The sequence below is a fragment of the Mobula birostris genome, chromosome 24 (genome assembly GCF_030028105.1).
Source record: "Mobula birostris isolate sMobBir1 chromosome 24, sMobBir1.hap1, whole genome shotgun sequence".
Lineage (NCBI taxonomy): Eukaryota > Metazoa > Chordata > Chondrichthyes > Myliobatiformes > Myliobatidae > Mobula > Mobula birostris.
In genome coordinates this window covers 38809853-38833894 of record NC_092393.1, presented here as the reverse complement: position 1 = coordinate 38833894, position 24042 = coordinate 38809853, and the positions used below count along the sequence as shown (strand labels likewise).

At 40.4% G+C, this 24042-nt stretch overlaps 1 protein-coding gene across 5 annotated transcripts in view; it reads left to right on the top strand.

The window, feature by feature from the left end:
• Window positions 1–24042, top strand: part of LOC140187285 (protein sidekick-2-like) — a 971472-nt gene that overhangs the window by 557339 nt on the left and 390091 nt on the right. For all 5 annotated transcript variants that reach the window (XM_072242443.1, XM_072242442.1, XM_072242441.1 and 2 more), the window contains exon 4: window positions 9513–9660. In XM_072242443.1, coding sequence (XP_072098544.1) covers window positions 9513–9660 — 148 coding nt within the window. The remainder of the gene's footprint in view (window positions 1–9512; window positions 9661–24042) is intronic.

Here is a 24042-nt window from a genome sequence, read left to right as displayed (position 1 = left end):
GTATATAACCTCGACACTTTGAAGGAAGCTTGATAGTTAATTGCTTCCACTGAGTTTTTCAGTCATGCCCATGTTTGATAGGCACATCTCCCTCAAGATATATTTTGTGGCCAAATTAAACTTACACACATATAAATGGCTCTTTTAAAAATAGAGAATTATAGTCAAAGTTTCAGGGAACTTACACAAAACTAACATTAGTCATGTCAAGTCAAGTCAAGTCACTTTTTATTGTCATTTCGACCATAACTGCTGGTACAGTACACAGTAAAAACAAGACGACCTTTTTCAGGACCATGGTGCTACATGAAACAATGCAAAAGCTACACTGAACTACGTAAAACAACACAAAAACTGCACTAGACTACAGACCTACCCAGGACTGCATAAAGTGCCCAAAGCAGTGCAGGCATTACAATAGATAATAAAGAAGACAATAGGCACAGTAGAGGGCAGTAGGTTGGTGTCAGTCCAGGCTCTGGGTATTGAGGAGTCTGATGGCTTGGGCTAAGAAACTGTTACATAGTCTGGTCGTGAGAGCCCGAATGCTTTGGTGCCTTTTGCCAGATGGCAGGAGGGAGAAGAGTTTGTATGAGGGGTGCATGGGGTCCTTCATAATGCTGTTTGCTTTACGGATGCGGCGTGTATTCTTGAGTAACTTTGAATAGTTGTTAGATTAGTGAGCGTTCAGCAAGAGTATTTTGATATAATAGTATGCTGTTTGACCTCTGGAATTCCCCGCATTTGCCTTGAGGACAAATCAAATGTCAAACACAAAAGCCGTGTATGAGAAATGCTCCCTTTTATCAACTTGCATTTTGTTTAATTAAATCAAAACAAAATATACTTTAGATTCTTCTTTCATTTCCTTGGGATAGCTAACCCCTGCATTTCTTCACACCCACCTAATGGTTATTTAGTTTAAATTGATATTGCTGGTTTTTCTTTTTTTTTTCACCCCAACCAAATTTTAACTTATCACTGTGGACGTGAAATAAACTCCCAGATGGTATGTTGTCTCCCAGGTGCCAGAATCAGGAACATCTCCCACTGAGTCCACAGCATTCTTATAGGGAGAGGTTGAGCATCCAGAAGTCATGGTACACATTGGTACCAATGACATAGGAAAGAAAAGGGATGAGGCCGTGAAGAGAAAATACAGGAAGCTGAGTAGGATGCTAAAAAACAGGACCTCAAGGGAAGAAATCTCTGCATTTCTGGCCTGTGTCACACACATTGAGGGTAAGAGTAGGATGGCATAGCGAATGAATGTGTGACTGAAGAACTGGTGTAAGGGTGCAAACACAAGGAATTCTGCAGATGCTGGAAGTTCAAGCAACACACATCAAAGTTGCTGGTGAATGCAGCAGGCCAAGCAGCATCTCTAGGAAGAGGTACACTCGACGTTTCGGGCCAAGTCTGTAATTGGTGTAAGGGGCAGGGTTTCACATTTGTGGATCATTGGGATTTCTTTTGGGGAGGGTATGACCTGTACAAAAGGGACAGATTACACTTGAACTTGAGAGGGACTAATATCCTTGTGGGCAGGTTTGCTAGAGCTGCTGTGGAGAATGTAAACTATATTAGCAGGGAGATGGGAACCAGAGTGATAGGTTAGATGATGGAACAGTTGGTGTAAAGGAAGATACTATTTGTAGAAAGACTGTGAGGAAGGATAGGCCAAGGTAGGGTATAATGTAGTTAGTTGGATGTGTTGAAATGCATTTACTTTAATGCAAGAGGTTACTACAGGAAGTGAGAAAATAGATTTCTGCACCTTTTGCGACAATCTCTCTGTCCTTGTTGCCACAGGAATAGTCCCAGAAGAGTGGAGAATGGCAAATGTTATTTCTTTGTTCAAGAAAAGAATAGCGATAATCCTGGAAATTATGGACCAGTGAGTCTTCATCACTGGTAGGCAAAATATTGGAGAGGATTCTTAAAGAAAGGATTTATGAGCATTTGGAGAAACATAATCTGGTTAGGAATAGTCAGCACGGCTTTGTGAGGGGAAGGTCATGCCTCACAAGCCTGATAGAATTTTTCGAGGAAGTGACAAAACTAATTTTGAAGTTAAAGCAGTGGATGTGGTGTATATAGATTTTAGTAACACGTTTGACAAAGTTCTCCGTGACAGGTTCATTCAGAAAGTCAGGAGGCAGGGGATCCAGGAAAACCTGGCTGTATGGATTCAGAAGTGACTTGCCCACGGAATGCAGAGGGTGTAGTAGATAGAGCATATTCTGCCTGAAGGTTGGTGAGGGGTTACCAGTGATGTTCAGCAGAGATATGTTCTGGGACCCTTGCTCTTTGTGATTTTTATGAATGACTTGCTCAAGGAAGTGGAAGGTTGGATTAGTAAGTATGTAGATGACATGAAGGTTGAGGATGTTCTGGATAGTGTAGAAGGTTACCGTAGGTTTTAAAGGGACATTAATAGGATGTACTGGCGATCTTGGCTGAGATGTGGCAGATGGAGTTCAATCCAGAAAATTGTGAAGTGATACACTTTAGAAGGTTGAACTTGAAGGCAGAGTACAGGGTTATTGGCAGGATTCTTAGTAGCGTGGAGGAACAGGGCCATATCCACAGATCCTTCGAAGTCACAGTGCAAGTTGATGCCGCCTGAATCAAAGAACATGTCCTATGTAGATCATTTGAGTGAGCTAGTGCTTTTCTCTTGGAGCAAAGGCAGATGAAAGTTAACTTGATATAGGTGTTCAAGATGTTGAGAAGCATGGATAGAGTGGACAGCCAGCAACTTTTTCAAATATTCAAAGGTTCAAAGTAATTTTATTATCGAAGTCTGTATGTAGTATTCAAGCTTGAGATTCGTGTTCCCCACAGACAGCCTTAAAACAAAGAAAAACCATGGAACCTGTTCAAAGAAAGACATCAAACTACACACCCCCCAGCACCAATAAAAAAACAACTCATGCAAACAGCAACAAAAAAAAAATGAGTAATAAACATAGAATACACAGCACAAAATCAAAAGAGTCCAGGCATATTCAGTTCAGAAAATGCTGGTGAACGCAGCAGGTCAGGCAGCATCTATAGGAAGAGGTACCTCTTCCTATAGATGCTGCCAGGCCTGCTGCGTTCACCAGCATTTTTTGTGTGTGTTGCTTGAAATTCCAGCATCTTCAGATTTCCTCGTGTTTGTATACTCAGTTCAGCTCAGTTTTCATTATTTGAAGGCTGCCCCGATTCAAAAATTGCCCGAAATAGCAACAAAAAAAGGAGTGACCAGAAACCTAACATCACATAACATGACCTACAGAGTCATCAAACTCTGTTGATTAAAACCTTGTTCTGGCACCATCCCCTGACAGTATCAAAGGAAAAGGAGATCATCAAACACAGACACCTTCATTTGAGAGCAGCGAGTGAAAGGGAGAGAGAGACCGTCACTTGGGGAAGTTCAGAACGAGGCGTCACAGTTTAAGGATAAAGGGGAAGCCTTTTAGGACTGAGATGAGGAAAAACTTCTTCACATAGGGAGTGGTGAATCTGTGGAATTCTCTGCCACAGGAAACAATTGAGGCCAGTTCATTGGCTATATTTAAGAGGGAGTTAGATATGACCCTTGTGGCTAAAGGGATCGGGGGTATGGAGAGAAGGCAGGTACAGGGTTTTGAGTTGGATGATCAGCTATGATCATTCTGAATGGCGGTGCAGGCTCGAAGGGCTGAATGGCCTACTCCTGCACCTATTTTCTATGTTTCTATGTCACATGTAGACACCTTACTCTGGCAGCAATGCGCAAGAGGCCTGGATGACGGCACTGAACATCCGTCCACCTTCTGCCCTTGCCTCAATGATTTCAATCTTCCTCGACATTTTAGGTGGTGAGACCGCCGAAAAATGGAGTGGACCGTGGGCTCACACCCTGTCTCTGAGCTTCTTGGCCTTGAGGCTACATGCTTTGCTCAAAGCCTCACAGAATCCTTTCGCAAACAACAGAGCAGCAGATTGCTCAATCAGCCTGAAAACACACCACAAAAATGTAGTTCACAGGCTCCAACAGTGGCAGAACCACATTTGAAAGAAAAAGTAGTTGCTTCATGAACCGCCTGGAGGATGTTGCCCTTGGTTGTGTTGTTCACTTGCGTCATCTTCTCAGGGTGGAAATGGCTAATGAGGGAGAGCATAATTTTAAGGTGCTTGAAGAAAGGTATAGAGAATGTCAAAGGTAGGTTTTTTACACAGAGACTAATGAGGGTGTGGAACACACTGCCGAGAGTGATTGTGGAAGCAGCTACTTTCGGGGCATTTATGAGACTCTTAGGGAGACACATGGTAGAAAGAAGGGAGGAGAGCTATTTGGGAAGTAAAGGTGGGATTGATCTTAGGATATGTTAAAAAGGCATAGCAGTTCATACAACGCTGTAACACCTCAGTGTGTCAGAGTTTAGAGTTCAATTCTGACGTCAACTGTAAGGAATTTGTACGTCCTCCCTGAGGAAAGTGAGGGTTTTCTTTGGGTGCTCTGGTTTCCTCCCACAGTTCAACGATACAGCCATTAGAGGGTTAATTAGTCATTGTAGATTGTTTCATGATTAAGCTAAAGTTAAATTGGAGAATGCTGGTGGCACAGCTCAAAGGGCCAGAAGGGCCTATTCCACACTGTATCTCTAAAGAAATGAAAATAAATAAATAAAAGATTGACGCAACATCATTGGCCACAGGACCTGTACTGTGCTGTTTTGTTCTTAACACTAAAATATAATTTCTGCAGCTGATGGTGCTGCCAACAGTGTAGTAATATCATTGTCATTAGAATTTAAACCATAGATTTTAACTTCAAAATGATTATCAGGTATCAAAATCGATCCCAAAATGTTGTTCCTTATTATCACAATGAGAGTGTAATTCTTTAGTTAATAAACAGTGTGCAGGAAATCACTACAAATGGTGATACACAAAATAGATGAACACACCTAATTTTAAAAACAATGTTACCTAAGTGTATAAAACAGAAAATAAGGATGTTTAATATCCTCCCTTCATTCTGTGTTCAAGTGTTGTCAACCTGATTACTCAGTAATCTCAATGAGGATGCCATTTCTGAATGAGCATAAATGGTATGTGATTATTGAATCGTTGATTCTGAATGTGAAATGGACACAAAGCTGGCTGTTGTAACTGGAAATATCTGGAATTAGTAGGTTAGCCATAACACAGGCTCTTCTTTTCTGGCATTTGAGGTGACATACAATGCTGTGAATGTGTTCTATAAGGCAGGCGTTGAAAGTAGTACATATCGTCCCATAATTAAGCAAGGTTCAACATTACAAGGGGATGATTCCCTCCAAACTCAAAAAGGTGAGTTAGAATATTTGTTATATCAAATGTTATAGTAGTATAGTCATAGTCATACTTTATTGATCCCGGAAGAAATTGGTTTTCGTTACAGTTGCACCATAAATAATAGTAATAGAACCATAAATAGTTAAATAGTAATATGTAAATTATGCCAGTAAATTATGAAATAAGTCCAGGACCAGCCTATTGGCTCAGGGTGTCTGACCCTACAAGGGAGGAGTTGTAAAGTTTGATGGCCACAGGCAGGGATGACTTCCTATGACGCTCTGTGTTGCATCTCGGTGGAATGAGTCTCTGGCTGAATGTACTCCTGTGCTCACCCAGTACAGTATGTAATGGATGGGAGACATTGACCAAGATGGCATGCAACTTGGACAGCATCCTCTTTTCAGACACCACGGTCAGAGAGTCCAGTTCCATCCCCACAACATCACTGGCCTTACGAATGAGTTTGTTGATTCTGTTGGTGTCTGCTACCCTCAGCCTGCTGCCCCAGCACACAACAGCAAACATGATAGCACTGACCACCACAGACTCGTAGAACATCCTCAGCATTGTCCGGCAGATGTTGAAGGACCTCAGTCTCCTCAGGAAATAGAGACGGCTCTGTCCCTTCTTGTACACAGCCTCAGTGTTCTTTGACCAGTCCAGTTTATTGTCAATTCGTATCCCCAGGTATTTGTAATCCTCCACCATGCCCACACTGACCCCCTGGATGGAAACAGGGGTCACCGGTACCTTAGCTCTCCTCAGGTCTACCACCAGCTCCTTAGTCTTTTTCACATTAAGCTGCAGATAATTCTGCTCACACCATGTGACAAAGTTTCCTACCATAGCCCTGTACTTAGCCTCATCTCCCTTGCTGATGCGTCCAACTATGGCAGAGTCATCCGAAAACTTCTGAAGATGACAAGACTCTGTGCAGTAGTTGAAGTCCGATGTGTAAATGGTGAAGAGAAAGGGAGACAAGACAGTCCTCTGTGGAGCCCCAGTGCTGCTGATCACTCTGTCGGACACACAATGTTGCAAGCACACGTACTGTGGTCTGCCAGGACATGTACTGGCAGGAATCAGTAGTTATCCTTTCAGGAATGAGTAGTTTTGCTGCTTGGAGACGAAAATAATTTTTTTCTTCTTAAGCTCCTGAAAGAGAAGCAACACAAAATGCTGGAGGAACTTAGCAGGTCAGGCAGCATCTATGGCAGCAAACATAAACACAAGAAATTCTGCAGATGCTATAAATCCAAAGCAACATGAAGGAGAATGAATATCCATTATGTTACCATGCAGTATCTGGTCAAGCTTACAACAGATTAGTTGCAGAATAATTTTTCCTACTGTGAACCAGCAATCTCCCAAAATCACTGACTTCTTGTTCCTCACAAGGCATTCTTCTGGCTTACCAGAGTGAAGTCAATAATCTGCAATCAACAGAGCTTTTACACTACAGAAAGAGTTCACTTCTCTCACAGTGTCTTTGTTCCTCCTACCTAGCTACAAATCATCAACAATTTAGTAGCTTATTAGGGACTATTTTATACTCTAAGTGTCTGAAATTATTTTGTGATTACCTTTAATCTTCTCACAGCAGCATCCCACAAACAGCAGATATAGATTGCTTTCATCTTGTTATTCTGTGTAGAGCCTTTGGATTCAAATTCTGAAGTGGTGAGGGCTGTTGGAAATCCACTCTGCCATTCGGTTGTGAATTATGTTTGTGAATAAACGTTCCATGTTAAGAGACATCCAGTTTTATGGTTATAGAATGGTACAGCATAGAAATAGGACCTTCAACCGATCATATCTACAGTTGTGATCAACTGACTACCTCCACAAATCCCATTTATCTATTCTGTAACCTTCTATGCCTTAGAATGCACCTCAGAATACAAGTTAAATGTGAGACACACTGTCTCCATCACTAATTCTGACCCTGTGTTCCAGACTTCAATAATGGAAGAATGTAGTATTAATGGTAAGACCCTTGGCAGTGTGGAGGATCAAAGAGATCTTGGGGTCTGAGTCCATAGAACACTCAAAGCTGCTGCACAGATTGACTCTGTGGTTAAGAAAGCATACAGTGCATTGGCCTTCATCAATTTTGTGATTGAGTTTAGGAGCTGAGAGGTAATGTTGCAGCTATATAGGACCTTGGTCAGACCCCACTTGGAGTACTGTGCTCAGTTCTGGTCGCTTCACTATAGGAAGCATGTGGAAACCAAAGAAAGGGTGCAGAGGAGAAGTTGCCTGGATTGGGGAGCATGCCTTATGAGAATAGGTTGAATGAACTCGGCCTTTTTTCCTTGGAGCAATGGAGGATGAGAGGTGCCCTGACAGAGGTGTATAAGATGATGAGAGGCATTGATCGTGTGGATAGTCAGAGGCTTTTTCCCAGGGCTGAAATGGCTAGCATGAGAGGGCACAGTTTTAAGGTGCTTGGAAGTAGGTACGGAGGAGATGTTAGGGGCAAGTTTTTTACGCAGAGAGCGGTGAGTGCATGAAATGGGCTGCTGGTGACAGTGGTGGAGGCGAATACGATAGGGTCTTTTAAGAGACTCCTGGACAGCTCAGAAAAACAGAGGGCTATGGGTAACCCTAGGTAATTTCTAAGATAAGGACATGTTCAGTACAGCTTTGTGGGCTGAAGGGCCTATATTGTGCTGTAGGTTTTCTATGTTTCTACCCTCTTGGTGAAAAAGAACACTGCTGTAAGTGTTCTCTAAACTTCTCACCTCTTGCCCAAGTCCTCTGATGTTTAATTTTTGACACCCCAGCTTTGGGGAACAGTTTCCTGCTACTTACCCATTGATGCCCCTCGTTATTTTGCTTCACCTCAATCAACGCCTGCCCCCAGCCTCGTCTTCTCCAAGGAAAACAAGTTCAGTTATCCGGTGTGTCTTCTGTAGATACAAGAGACTGCCAATGCTGGAATCCAGAGCAGCAAACAATCTACTGGAGAAGCTCACTGGATCGAGTTGTGCCTGTGGGAGGGAAGGAATTGTCAACAATTCAGCTCAAAACTTTGCTCCGGCAGATGCTGCTTGACCTGTTGCACTGCCCCACCGTATTGTTTGTTGCTTCATGTAAAAATTACATCAATTCCCTCTGCATTTTTTTTCAGGGTACATCAATAGCTACTTAGCAGAAATGTGCATGCTATTCTAACTGTGGCCTATACCATAAGACTCCAATGTGTTTTACTTTAATGAACTTACTTACATATGATGCCACCTTTAGGGATCTTTGGATATGTATACCAAGGTCCCTCTGCTCTCTATGATGCCCCAGGCCCAATCGTTCTTTTGCGTATGTTCTAATCTTACTAGTTTATCCAAAATGCAATTCTCAGCATTAAGTGACCTGGCCATTCAAACAACTCATTAATTATGTCCTGTAGCCCAAGACTACTCTTCTAACTATCAATAATACCACCAATTTTCATGTCATGTGTGAATTTATTAATCATTTCTTTTATATTCACATCCATATTGATGTATATGTTTCTATGGTACATGCCTGGTCACGTCTAACTGCAAGGATAGCCCTCCACCGTCACCTATGTTTCCCCTTACCAAAACAATTTTGGATTCAGTTTGCTAACTTGACCTGGATCCCATGGGCTGTAATTTTTTTTTTGACTGATCTCCCATGTGAGATCTTATCAAAGGTCTTAAGTCCATGTAGACTAGAGAGGAATGCTTGAAACTGGTACAAAGAAACAGAATGCTGGAAGGTCAAGCAGCATTTGTTGAGGCAAAGTTGATGTTTCAAATTGAGATTCCGACATACAGTCTCAACCCAGAGAATCACCTTACATTTTTTTCCCCTCTGCAGATTAAAAATTGACCCGCTGAGTTCTTCCACCCTTCTGATTCTTGTTCCACTGCAGACCAACATCACCGCATTGGCCTCTTCAGTACCCTTGGTTACCTCCTCAAACAGTTCACTGGGTTTTTCGGACAAGATCTCCCCTTGATAAGGCTATGGTATCTTTGATTAACCTGTGCCTTGACAAACTTCAGTTAATCCAGTATCTCAGAATATTGTCCAATAATTTGTCAACCACTGACATGAGACTCATTAGTCTGTAATGACTTGGTTTGGGTTTGTCATTGATCCCTGCTACCCTTCTTGAATCAATGCAGTATATCTGAATTTGACTGGCTATAAATGTTGTTTCTTAGATATGGCAGACTTTGAGAGTGGCGAAAAACATCTGAGAGTCTCCCAAGGAAATGCTGCAGTTATCAGGGCACCAAGAATTTCCAGCTTCCCTCAACCCCAAGTTACATGGTTCAGAGATGGACGGAAAATCTCACCCAGCAGTCGAATGTAAGTTATAAAATATGTCCTTATTTTGTATTTTTTAAATTGATGTACAATGGTGCTATATTAAATAATGCATTTGTTATTTCTTTAAAGAAGGAGGGAGAATTTTTAGAAAAATTTTAGGCTCCTGTTCTTCAAATTTGTCTTTTCTTGTGTTTGAAATGCTGGGAGGATTTTAAGTGGTTAACCAGCCGGAATGATTGGGTAATAACCAGCAAGATGTAATCATTAACTAGACTGTATACTTCAGCTTCATTTGTTGATGTTCATTTAACTCTCTCACCTCTTCACTGACAAAATCATGAAAGCTTGTTAATGATAACTTGTAATTGTTCAGTTTTCAAATTTAGTACTAATGAAGGAACACTTTTTACTTAATTACTGCAACTTAATTACTTAAAAACAGCGGCTCTTTTTCACACTCCAAAGATTTAAGAACAGAAGAAAACACTACTGTAAGACCAAATATTAATACTGTATAAAGTTAGTTTTGATTAAGGGGCAATACCAGCCCAAAGAATTTGTGTTGACTTTACTTAGAAAACAATTTTGTAACAACATTATGGTTACTGATATTTGTAGTGGATAAGATGAATGTTTTGAGTCCTTAAAAGGACTTGGTAGAATAAGTGGTGTTAAATGCAGCACTATCACTTTCTCCCTAAATCATTGCATACTAAACTGTTTTTCTGCAAAAGAGCTAGATCTGTCATTTGCACATTATTATCATCATTACCTGAGCTGAATAATTGCTGGAAAATCACAGTTCCAAATGACAGTGTTCAAAACTTATGCTGCTTTATTCGTTTCAGATGCATGTTAAATATTTGACCTGATAAATTCCTTTCCACTTATGCATTTGAATTATGTTGCTTTTTATTTACTTTAGTCAGATGGCTGGTGTATTTTCTGCCAATATCTTAATGAGTTACATTCATAGTTTGATTTTTTCTTCCATTTATGATCATAAGAAAATAATAGATTTTAATCATGGGGAATTGTGTAAATTTACATCACCAGCTTTTGAATATGTATAAACTTAAAATAGCCATACATTCAAATCTTAAACTTGTGCATGGAGTGCGTGTTTATATAATGAGTATAAACTTGGGTACAATATAGCAATTTGCATGTAGCTTATTATCCAGATACATTCATCATATCTGAAAGGAGAGCTATTGCTCCATCTCCGTGGTAATTATACAGATTTCCCTGTAATCACCACTGCTTTCATTGGCTCTTTTTGGTTACTACTTCAGTAATTGTATCTGTATATAATGCAGCAAAGCATCACAGAGTTTCCAGGTTACTCTTATAAATTCTGCTTACTGGATATGACCCCAAATCAACTTAAATCCACACTCAGATAATCGTCATTGTCAAAACAAGTAGTCAAAGAACTGAATCAGACTTAATGCTCGGAATTCCTTGATACAGTTTCCATCTACCTCTGTGCCTGTTTTGGGTGTCTCCTGCAGGGTGGAGGTGCTCTCAAATTTAGATACAGAAAATATGATGTGCTTGCAATTATGTGTGTGCACATGTACTCATTCCTTACTTTGAACCCAAACAATGTAGAATAAAGAGGGAAATACTAAACTGCTAGAATGCGTGCATCTGGTTTACCACCCATCCCTAATTAAACTGTGCGCAAGTATCTTATCCCTTATATTAATATAAATCATTTATAAATATAGATGGGCCAAGTGGCCTAATTCTGCTCTTAGGTCTCATGATCTTATAAACATAAATTTTCCTTTTTTGAAAAATAAGAGTGAATTAAATATTATAATTTACAAAATTAATTCATTCAGGTTTTATCGGTCATTTGGTTCTTCCCAAATGGACTGGAGTCATTGGCATGATCCACACACAAAATGCTGGAGGAACTCAGCAGGCCAGGCAGCATCTATGGAAAAGAGTACAGTCGATGTTTCGGGCCAAGACCCATCGGGTGAACAAAACATCGACTCTACTCTTTTCCATAGAAGCCGCCTGGCTTGCTGAGTTCCTCCAGCATTTGGATTAGATTATGAAGACTCGCAGTCCTCTTTTATTGTCATTTAGTAATGCATACATTAAGAAATGATACGATATTTCCTCCGGTGTGATATCACAAAACACAGGACAGACCAAGACTGAAAAAACTAACAAAACCACATAATTATAACGTATAGTTACAACAGTGCAACAATACCATAACTTGATGAAGAAGTCCATGAGCATAGTAAAAAGTTCAAAGTCTCTCAAATGTTCCACATCTCACGCAGACAGGAGAAGGAAGAAAAACTCTCCCTATCATGCCCGATCACAGCCCGATTCTCGAGTCATCCGAAAACTTCGAGCCTCCAATCAGCTCTCTGACACCAAGTACTGAGCGCCATCTCTGTCCGAATGATTCGACCTCAATCTCGGTCACCAACAGCAGACAAAGCCGGGGATTTTGAGGCCTTCCCTCCGGAAGATTCCCGACTGCGCAGTAACAACAGCAGCGAACTGGCATTTCAGATATTTCTCCAGACCTTCCTCTGTGTTTTCACGTCTGTCTCCATCAAATCAGAATTGTCCACGGCCCCTATTTAACGAATACGATATCATTTTTCACCGGAGGACTGCGCACACGCAGCGCGCTTCTCTCTCTCCTCCCTTTGTGTGTGTTGCTTGGATTTCCAGCACCTGCAGATTTTCTCTTGTTTGTCATTGGCATGATGTCCACTTATGGACGTGAAAGTGGTGTCACTGCTTGAGCTGAATCAAATATTTTTATGGTCTTCCCCTCCTATTGTCCCCTTGTGATTTGGATAAACTGTGGGTGGTTGTGTTCCGAGCCTTTTACAATTTAGTAATTCAACAAAGGTATAACTGTTCTGGGATGTGTTGTCAGTCTGTAGTTTAGCAAAAAGATTTAACCTGATCATCCTCGAAAGACTTGTTTCTTCAATGCTTCTTTGACATTTCTCACTTGATTGTTCAGTTGTGTCATTTGATGCTGGTTGATAAGGCAAAAATGGTTTGTGCTTAATAGCATTTTGTTTTATAAAGCAGTCATACAGAAACAAATGAAACTGAGTTTGTTAATCTCATGTTAGTGCTTATGGAAAGCCATGTCATGAAAAAGTAGACCCCTACTCTTTCTCCATATGTTCTAATGTTTTACTGGATCCAGAATGTTTTACCTCAATCTACTTCCACTGTTAAGAAGGCCCTTCTTGTAACCATAGTCAATGCCTGTCTTGGACCCATCAATAACACCTGTAACAAACATAAAATATCTGGTTACTAGGAGTTGATGAGATGTTTTTCACTCCTAAATTCAGTTCTTAATAATTCCTTCCCAATTTGAGCACTATTTTTCACTCTCCTTGTCAGTGAAAATACTGCAAGCTTAAATGATTTCTCTAGACTGTCATCCGGTTCATGGCTGAACTCAGCTGCTGATCTATAAGTTAAAGCAGCAGCCATAAGACTGTAAGGTATAGGAGCAGATAGGTCATTTGGCCTCATCGAGTCTGCTCTACCATTTCATTATGGCTGATCCAATTTTCCTCTCAGCCCCAATTTCCTGCCTTCCCCCCATATCCCTTCATGACCTGACCAATTGGGAAACTATCACCCTATGCCTTAAATATACATAAAGACTTGGCCTTGACAGCTGCCTGTGGCTAAGAATTCCACCACTCTCTGACTAAAGAAATTCCTCCTCACGTCCATTCTAAAAGGATGTCCCTCTATTCTAAGAGTGTGTCCCTGGTCCTAGACTCTCCTGCCATAGGAAACATCCTCTCTACATCCACTCTAGCAAGGCCTTTCACCATTCGATAGGTTTCAATGAGGTCGCCCCTCATTCTTCTAATTCAAGTCAGTACAGGCCCAGAGCCATCAAGTACTCTTCATATGACAAGCCATTCAATCCTGGAATCATTTTTATGAACCTCCTTTGAACCCTCTCCAGTTTCAGCACATACTTTCTAAGATATGGGGCCCAAACCTGCTGAGATTCGCCAGTGCTTTATAAAGTCTCAACATTTCATCCTTGCTTCTATTTTCTGGTCCTCCTGAAATGAATGCAATCATTGCATTTGCCTTCCTCACCACAGTCTCAAGCTGCAAATTAACCTTCAAGGAATCTTGCACGAGGACTCCCACGTCCCTTTGCACCTCAGTTTTTTGTATTTTCTCTCCATTTAGAAAATAGTCTACCCTTTTATTTCTTCTACCAAAGTGCATGACCATACACTTCCCAACACTATATTCCATTTGCTATTTCCTTGCCCATTCTCCTAATCTGTCTAAGTCCTTCTGTAGCCTCTCATCTTCTTGAAACTACATGCTCCTCCACTTATCTTCATATTTATCAGCAAACTTTGCAGCAAAGCTATCAATTCCATCATCCAAGCAACACACACAAAGTGCTGGAGGAACTCAGCAGGACAGGCAGCATCTACAGAAAACAGTACAGTCAACATTTTGAGCCAAGATTCTTCAGCAGTCCTGCTGAAGGATCTCTCCTGAAACGTCAACAATACTCCAACATCTTCCCAACCACTGAGTTCATACTAACTGGCCTATAGTTATAATTTTCAACATGTGTCATAGTGAAGTGATAGATATTTACTTCACATATCTCCCTTGTATAACGTATGCTAGTTTCTTGAGATAGTCCAAGGGAAAAGCAGTAACAGAATGCAGAATATGGTGTTGCATTTACAGATTAAGTGCAGTACAAGCAAGCCGTTATGAGGTCAAGAGTCCATCTTATCATACAGAAGGTCCATTCCATAGCAGAGCAGAATCTGGCCTTGAGCCCAGTGTTGCCAGCTTTGAGGGTTTTATATCTTCTGCCTGATGAGTGGTGGGTGAAGAGAAAATATCTGGAGGTGTCTTTGATTTTGTAGATAATTACCGAGGCAGTGAGTTGTGTAGGCAGAGACCATGAGGGGCTGCTGGTTTCCATTTATGTTTGAGTTGTGAACACAACTCTCTGCAGTTTCTTGCCATCTTGGGCAGAAGAGCTGCCGTACCAATCCATGGTGCATCCAAATTGGATATTTTCTATGACACATCTATAAAAATTAGTGAGGACCAGTGAGATTATGATACACTTTTTTTTGATACCCTGATGCATGCATGGCAAAAGACAACTTTACAAGAATGAAGAGTATACTGACCAATACTCAACTAGGCATGACAACCTACCTCAAAGTACTGAAATGTTATGTTTATCCAGTTATGTTATATGGCTCAGAATGTTCAATAATATCTAGTAACATGAGGAAACGAATTGTAGCAGCAGAAATGTGGTTTTGAGGAGGATGCAAATAATATCATGGACGAAACGAATATCTAATGAGGATAGCATGAACAGAGCAAACAAAAAAAGAGAAATAATGTATGAGATCATGAAAAGGCAACGTAACTTCATTGGACATGTGATTAGGAAAGAGGAGTTAAAGTGCACGGTAATTATGGGAAAGATTGAAGGGAAGAAAGCAAGAGGAAGACAAAGACAAATGATGATGGAGACAGCAGCCAGAGAACTGGAAATGAATACCAATGAATTGATCCACTTGACCCGAAACAGGAGTGTGTGGGCCATGGCAGTCAAAGCTCAAACTGGGCATGGCACCTGATGATGATGATGATGCATGGGTGGCTAGTAAAACAAAGTAGTTCACTGTAGCACAGAGTATATGACAATAACAAACCAATGACCAATTATGCCATTTGCTTCTTTTTGCTGAACTTCATTTATCACTGTTCTTTAGTGCTGATGTGCAAATGTTCTGGGTAGTGTTGCAAGATTTGGTAAACATCTTCTGTATTAATCCAAAAATTGACCTAATTTCTGCATTTCGACAGATTGTCTTGCTTTCACTATTGTTACTTTTCATTTACAATTCCTTTTTTTTTTTAAGCCCTGTTTGGCCCAAGATAAAGTAATACTTTTTGTAGGAACCTGAGCATTTCCAATATTTATATACTTCTTTGATTGTTTCCACTAATGAAAAATTATTTTAATTGCCTTGCCAATAAACCAATTATTGTTCTATCTTGTTCATTGTACCACGAGCGATCTTTAGTGATGAATTAAGGCCATACAGCGCACATCATCCCACCACTACTATTTTAATACAGTTACTTATTGGTAATAAAGTGTTGCTATTCTCCCTTATATCTGAAGTACATATAATTAATTCAAGAAAAATGTTCTTGATAACATGAGATATCTTGCAAACACAATTAATGCATTTGTGCTTTAATAGTACATTGAATTTTAATAATATTCACAGTTATTTAATCGATAAAAGCATAATTTTATTTGAATTCCTGGATACTTTAACATATGGTGTCAAACTCTGGTGGTCTCCAGCAAACAGAATTTTAATAAAGTCAGGTGGATTCTGGGCAAATTTAATTTTTGCTGAGTTGTGCCAATATTGTTAAGTCTTTATCAGTGGCGTACTCTGAACAGAGAAAAGAGACACAACAACACAATGATGATTTTACATTAAAATTATCAGACCGTTGCAGACATCTGTCTTTGTAGAGCTGTATAAAAAGACTCAGATGAACACTGCTTTTGCCACTGTCAGCTGATGCATTTAGGCCAAATTATCTATGTTTTATACTTGGTTTAGTATTAAAGCATTGCACTGATTTTTGTGTGTTTAGAATGCAGTTCTCAAATATTTACCAAAGATCATATCAGCTGCAGAAATTGACCGCTTAATGTACAGATCTGACAAATCTCTGAAAAGCACATTTTGCTTTCTCTTCCCCTCTCTCGATTCAATGATTCTGTTTTATTGTGTATTTTTATAACCAAGATTACAGTACAAATATTGTCCCAGTTTCTTGGCCTAAGGAAAGAGACAGAGTAGCTAGTCAGCAAAAAAGTAATTGCAAATCGGGGGTGGTGTTAACAATGAGAAGAATAGTCTTCTGTTACAGAATGACTTTGATCAGCTGGTAAATGGGGCAGAACGGTGGTTGATGAAATTTAATTATGACGAGTGAGAGGTGATGCATTTTGCAAGGTTTAATATGGGTAAGGCATACTCCTTGAATGGTAGGACCAAGGGGAGTACTGAGAAACACCTTGGCTTACAAGTTCATAGATCTCTAATGGTGACAGTGCAGGTAGCTACAGTCATGAGAATGGCATATGGAATGTAGTTTTCATTAGCAAGGACACATAATGAGAATCAGATTTATTATCAGTGACATGTTGTGAAATTCACAAACAAGTGAAAATCTGCAGATGCTGGAAATCCAAGCAACACACACAAAATGCTGAAGAAACTCAGCAGGCCAGGCAACATCCATTGAATATTCCCAGGAAAGAAATTTGTTGTTCTGCAGCATCTGTGCAGTGCAATATCTAAAAATTACTGTAAGTTACCTTAAGAAAAATAAAAGTTATGGTATAAAAAGAGAGCAAAATACCGAGGCAGTTTTCAAGGACCATTCAGAAATCTAATGATGGAGGGGAAGAAACTGTCCCTAAAATATTGAGTATTATCAATTACGCTGAGCTGTAATCAATAAATGGCAAACTCATGTAGGTTTTGCTGTTGTTCAGAGGGGCCACCACCAAGTGGAGAACCAGTGAGATTGCATTACTGTAGACCTGTTTTGACAGTATGAAGAATTGCAGTGAGTCTAGGTCCTTGCTCAGGCAGGAATTACCCCCTGTTACCTCCTCCCTGACAGTAGAAATGAGAAGAGGGCATGTCCTGTATGGTGAGCATCCTTAATGATTCTTGAGGCACTGCTTTTGGGATGGAGACTGATGTCCAGGTTGGAGCTGGTTGATTCTACAATACTTTTTTTTTTGATCATGTTCATTAGAACCACCGTACCAGGTGATGATGTAGCCATTCAGAACGCTGTTCACAATACATCTGTAGTAATTAGGTAGAGTCTTTGGTGACATATCAAATATTCTCAAACTGCAAATTTCTTCATGATTGACTCAATGCTTTGGACTCAAAAAAGATCCTCTGAGATGTTGATGCTCAGGAACTTGAGCCTGCTCATCCTTTCCACTGTTGACCCCTTGATAAGGATTGGTACATGTTCCCTTACTTTCCCTCCTGACGTCTGCAATTGATTTCTTGGTAGCATCGATGTTGAGTGTAAAGTTGTTGTGACATCACTCAACTAGCCAATTATCCTGTATGCCTCCTTGTCACCATCTGAGGTTATGCCAACAACAATTATGTCATAGGCAGATTTATAGATGACAGTTGAGCTGTGCTTAGCCACACAGTCTCGAATGTAGAGAGACTGAAGCAATGGGCTAAGCACACATCCTTGAGGTGTGCCTGAGTTGTAATCATGTAGGTATTGCTGTTGTTCAGGTGGTCCAAAATCAAGTGGAGAACCAGTAAGAGTCATCACTGCAGACCTGTTGTGATGGTAGGCAAGCTGCAGTGGGTCCAGGTCATTGGTCAGGCATGAGTTAATTCTAGCCATAACCAACCAACCCCCCCACCAAAGCACTTCCCCACAGTTGATAGAGACCTACTGGGTGATAGTTATTGAGACAGCTCACCCTGATCCTCTTGGACAGTGGTATCATTGATGCTGTTTTGAAACAGGTGGGAACTTCCAATCAGAATGTGTCTCTAACTTAATTCAGAATTGCTTCTTTTGCTCTTATTATAGCCTTCCATAAGTTGTACCCGGTCTTCTTCTACAGGTCCAGATAACTGCTCTTGAACGCCGCAAATCTAGCTCTCAGCAACTGCAATTTTCCTGGTTCATTCACATCTTCTAAGCATGGAAGTTATGGCATAACTCTTTTATAAAAAAAAAAAAAAAAAAATATTTGGTCAAACCGCAGCTGCAGTTCTGGTCACCACACTGTAGGAAGTATGTGACTGCACAGGAAAAGGTACAGAAAAATATTACTATGATGTTGCCTGAATTGGCATGTTTAATTTATGAGAACAAAGCTCCTCGATAGGTGGGTTTGTTTTCCTTGGAGTAGAGGATGCTGAAGGAGGACCAGATGGAGTCATACCAAAATTAGGAGGGCCAATAATAAGGTAGATAGTGAGAAACCTCTCTCTGTAATGGATACATCCAAAACCAGAGAGTTTAAATTTAAGGATAGAAGCTGGCGGGGGTGGGGCACAGAAGTGGGTGTCAGAGGAGACCTGAGGATGTTTTTTTCACCCAGAGGATGGCTGCAGTCTGAAGCACACGACCTGAGAGGCTGGTGACGCAGGTACCATCATAACATTTAACAAATATCTGAATCAGCATTTGAGTCACTGGGGCAATGGGTGAACGTGAAACAGTTGATAATATACTAGAAGTAATAGAAAACCAAGACCAATTTTATTGGTTAGAGGAATTCAGGGGAGTTGTGGATTTGTTGCTTTCTAAGCATTTTGAGATAAACACATCATAATCGTTCACCCATTTCCCCTTTCTTTCCCACTATCCTCTATTTTTTGTAATAGTTGTTGCAACATTTTCTACGCAAACACTCAGGTTGGAGGAACAACACATATTCCGTCTGGGTAGCCTCCAACCTGATAGCATGAACATCGACTTCTCTAACTTCCGCTAGGCCCCACCTCCCCCTCGTACCCCATCTGTTACTTATTTTTATGCACACATTCTTTCTCTTACTCCCCTTTTTCTCCCTCTGTCCCTCTGAATATACCTCTTGCCCATCCTCTGGGTTCCCCCCCCCCCTTGTCTTTCTTCCCGGACCTCCTGTCCCATGATCCTCTCGTATCCCCTTTTGCCAATCACCTGTCCAGCTCTTGGCTCCATCCCTCTCCCTCCTGTCATTTTGGATCTCCCCCTCCCCCTCCAACTTTCAAATCCCTTACTCACTCTTCCTTCAGTTAGTCCTGATGAAGGATCTCGGCCTGAAACGTCGACTGCACCTCTTCCTACAGATGCTGCCTGGCCTGCTGCGTTCACCAGCAACTTTGATGTGTGTTGCAACATTTTCTATTTGCTTCAAATCTCTGGCTGTTCCTTCAAGGCCATGCAGCTTGTGAGTGGTACCATGCATTAGGTACGTAATGGTAGAATTAAGCACACCCACTTTCTGTAATTTTGTAAAATGTCTCCGCTCAGGATGATTGTCTCTTACCAACTATCCAGTTCACTTGGTCAACATTGTCATGGCCATTGGATTGTTACAGTGTAAGTTTCGAACATAAATGTTCACAATGTACAATTGGACAACTTTCAATAAGACCTTGTTATGAAGAATCAGGATAAAGTTTGTCAATAGAACTGGTAATCAGAAAGAGACATGCAGATTCAGAGCTCTGAAGAAAGTGTTGTGAGTGTTCCTTTAAAGCAAAGGACAGAAATATCAGAATTGTCTGCATGCTGACTGTCAAGTACCTAATGATATTAATCCTATTGTCTGCATCGCAGAGTATCATAGGACATTAGGACTATCATCCTTAGTAAACAGTTTATGTGAGGAATCTATGGCATTCTGGACAAAGGTATGAAACAATTGAAACCCAACAATCATAACAAATACAGAGATCCAGCAGATCTATTTGGGGAAATTTAGAGGTGTCAATACAAATAGAGATATGGGTTCCACACCACAATCTTAAGAAAGGCCTATTATTGGTGCTTGAGTGTCTCTAAAATGGAGTGAACAAGATGCAGCTTACTTTGGATGAGAGATGAGAAGAATATATAATTTCACAGAAATTGCTTTGAGATTCAGGGCAAAAGTCAACACCCTTTGAATATATAGTACTGAAAATAGATTTGGCGATATCTTTTCCCTTTCAATATTTTTATTAGTTTCTACATAGAAGAATACAGAGTACAAGAAAGTATATATAAAGGTCGAAAAAAACAACTACCAATTACATTACATCTATTCATAATAACAATCTCATTACCCCGTATTCATGTAGGTTAGTCAAAGTTATATTGAAATATACTAATTTATTACAAAAAAAATCTAACCCCTACCAAGACCAAAGCCGTTTATTAAGGAGAAAAAATGGTAAAATACCTTCTTGTATAATAAAAATTAATAATAGCTAACATCTAAATTTAAACAGCAAGTTAAGGGTTTTGAAAGTTTGGAAAATAATTCAGAAAGGGTCCCCACAATGTTTGAAATTCTTGACAAGATTCAGAAATTGAACAATGAATCTTCTCTAAATCTAAGCATGACAAACATCGCATAACCATTGAGCATGAGTAGGAGGAGAAAGATCTTTCCATTTAAACAGAAGCGCTCTCCTAGCAATAAGAGAGCTGAAGGCCAAGATATGTAAATCTGATGTCTTCAACTTGATATCTTGTCCTGCAACAATACCGAATAGGGCCGTCAGAAGATTAAGCTTAAAATTGATTTTGAAAAGTAAAGAAAAAGTTTGAAAAACTTCCTTCCAATATTTTTCAAGACATGGACAAGTCCAAAACATATGAATTAATGAAGCTTCTCCATTATTGCATCTGTCACAGTAGGGAGATATAGCCAAATAAAAACGAGATACAGGTTTCCCCCGCCATCTGAAGGTAGAGTGTTCCTATGAAATGGTTCGTAAGCCGAAATGTCATAAAGCAAAGAAGCAATTACCATTTATTTATGTGGGAAAATTTTGTGAGCGTTCGCAGACCCAAAAATAACCTACCAAATCATGCCAAATAACACAAAACCTAAAATAACAGTAACACATAGTAAAAGCAGGAATGATATGATAAATACACAGCCTATATAAAGTAGAAATACTTCTCCACAATCATTACTGCACTGTTCTCCGTAGCGAAAATCTCACGCAAGCACCTTCGGCAGAAAATCTCACGCAAGCACTGTTGGCAAATACACGGCGCAAGCGCTCTCCAGTAACCTTTAAGCTATGAAGCTGCCAAATCATACCAAATAACACGTCAAAATACACAGCCGATATAAAGTAGAAATAATGTATGTACAGTGTAGTATCACTTACCAGAATTGGTTCAGCGCCGAGCACACTGATGATGGTGTGTTAGACTGAGTCGTCGCAAGTTGGCTGGTGCAGTGGCCCGCACCCTCCAGGCTGCCGACAGATACCGAACCACAAAGCACGCAGGGGTGCAGCGGTAGCCGAGAGGCATCCAACACATCCTTAAAGAAAAAAGCCGAAATAAACAAGCTAATTAATTAGGTGCCGCCCGGCATGTAATTGTCGGCCCAGATCATTGCCGATTGCATCGCCTTTGATCTGGGCCGACATTTACGTGTGGGGCAGCACCTAATTAATTAGCATGTTTATTTCGGCTTTTTTTTAAAGATGTGCTGTGTGCCTCCCGGCTACTGCTGCATTCTCCGTAAATCGGTACAGTATCTGTTCGCGGCCTGGGTGTTGGGGTGGTGGGACACTGGGGTGTCATCTCATCGTCTGTTTCCATTAGAGCAGGCAGCTCATCTTCTCCTATGACTGCCCACCTCGGTGTCGAAGGTCGAGGTTTGTCGTCTGCTGCGGCTGATGTGGAAGGCTTGCTTGACTGCTGAGCCTCGCGCTTTTTTCTATCATACAGGTCTTTGTAAGGACTCAAACCATCTTGCAAATATCCCCTAAACCTACGTACCCTTTCAAAATTAAAGTCGTACTTTATCATCGCAGCGAAAATCTCACCTAGTTGCTTCACTTTCGCTACTGCATTCGGTTTCAATTGTTATCCTTTTTTCTTCCAATTGCATCAGCTCTTCATCTGTCAGTTCTTGGTGATGGGATGCCGAAACCTCTTCAACATCATGTTCGTCAGCTTCCACAAACCAAACTCACTTAGTCCTTACTTCGTTCACCACGATCGAAACGCTTAATTATGTCTAGTTTTAAGCTAAGTGTAACACCTTTACGAGCTCTCTTAGGCTTTTCCAACACCATAGAACTCATCTTACAAGCGGCTGCTCACAGGTACATGTTAAAGCAATGCCGTTCCAAATCCAGGGGAGGGCGGTTGCTCGGGGCACGTGCTGTCTTTTATCACGCACTGATTTTTTTTGCGCGCTGAATTTTTTATCGCGCGCTGCTTTTTTTTCGTAACAGTGAAAACACCTTCTAAAAGCGAAAACAGGGTACTAATGTAGGTCTTTCGTAACAGTGAGGTTTCGTAAAGCGAACATTCGAAAGGCGGGGGACACCTGTAGCTTATCTTTAGTCATATGGACTCTACGTACCACCTTAAATTGTATGAAGGAATGGCGAGCACATAGTGATGGCATATTAACCAATTTAAAAATTTCATTCCAAGTTTCCTCAGATATTGATGTATCTTTTCAGAATAATGTAGCTGGAGCAAGAGTAAATGGGATATAGAACATCCCAGCTACAATGAGTGGTGTTGAAGGAATTTAAAAAAAGAGGAAGTAGAAGAGTGTGAGTGCACAGCAAGGGTCGAGGAAGCAAAGCTGGAGAAGAAAAACTGAGCATCTGGAGAGTCAGCATGAAGCACAGAAGACAGCCACAGAAGTTCCGCAGTGTTAAGTTTGGCTGGAGAGGAAAGAATTCCTTGTTCCTTCAAAAGTGACCCAAGTGCTCATCAGTTTGTGGTCATTGGGTTGTGTTTAATCCATGTTGTGCATAAAATGAATATTAATTCTTGAAAGCTCAGGTGTTCAATAGAATATACATGAGTTGAACAGAGCCTTTTGCAAGCCTTTAATTCATTGAATATGTTTTCATGCACAGTAAATTTGTGAATGTAAATATGTTGAGTCTGTATATTGACATGTTCCATGGGAAATTTGGTGTGCATTATTTATTAATGTGAGTGTGTTACTGTTAACATTAAGAAACATGTTGAATAGCTAGCCATTGCTGCACTATATACACTCTCTCCCAGACTCATTGTATTCACTTGAAGCTTCATGTCTGAGTGAGTATAAGAGTGACAATGATGCATCACTCTCGAGACCGGTGCAGCAGAACCTGCAATACTCTATGTTGATGTGTCATGAAGGAATCAACAGCGCATTAGTCTACATTTAAAGTTCTTCCCTTACTTTTAACTTTTCTCCCCATTTAGTTTAATTCACTTGGCTCTGCTTTCCTTAAACCCAAGAACTGAAAACATGGGAAATCACATTTCTGTACATAGAATTAGATTGGAGAATGGGCCTCAGTAACAATAGGACACTGCTGTTAACAGTATAAGCCTAATTTCATGCAGATCTGTGGCAGATGCAGTAAATTGAAAAATACATGACAGGTTGTTTAAAAAAAAATACAAGCCTTTCATTATCACTGAAATAAAAAGGTTGTACCAGTTGTACATTCCCAACATGAAAGTGCATCATGTTTAGATCATTTATGAAAAGTGCAGATATAATTTGGTGCTAAATTTGTGTAGTTTGTGCCTGATAGATATTCTGATTTTAAACTCCATAAT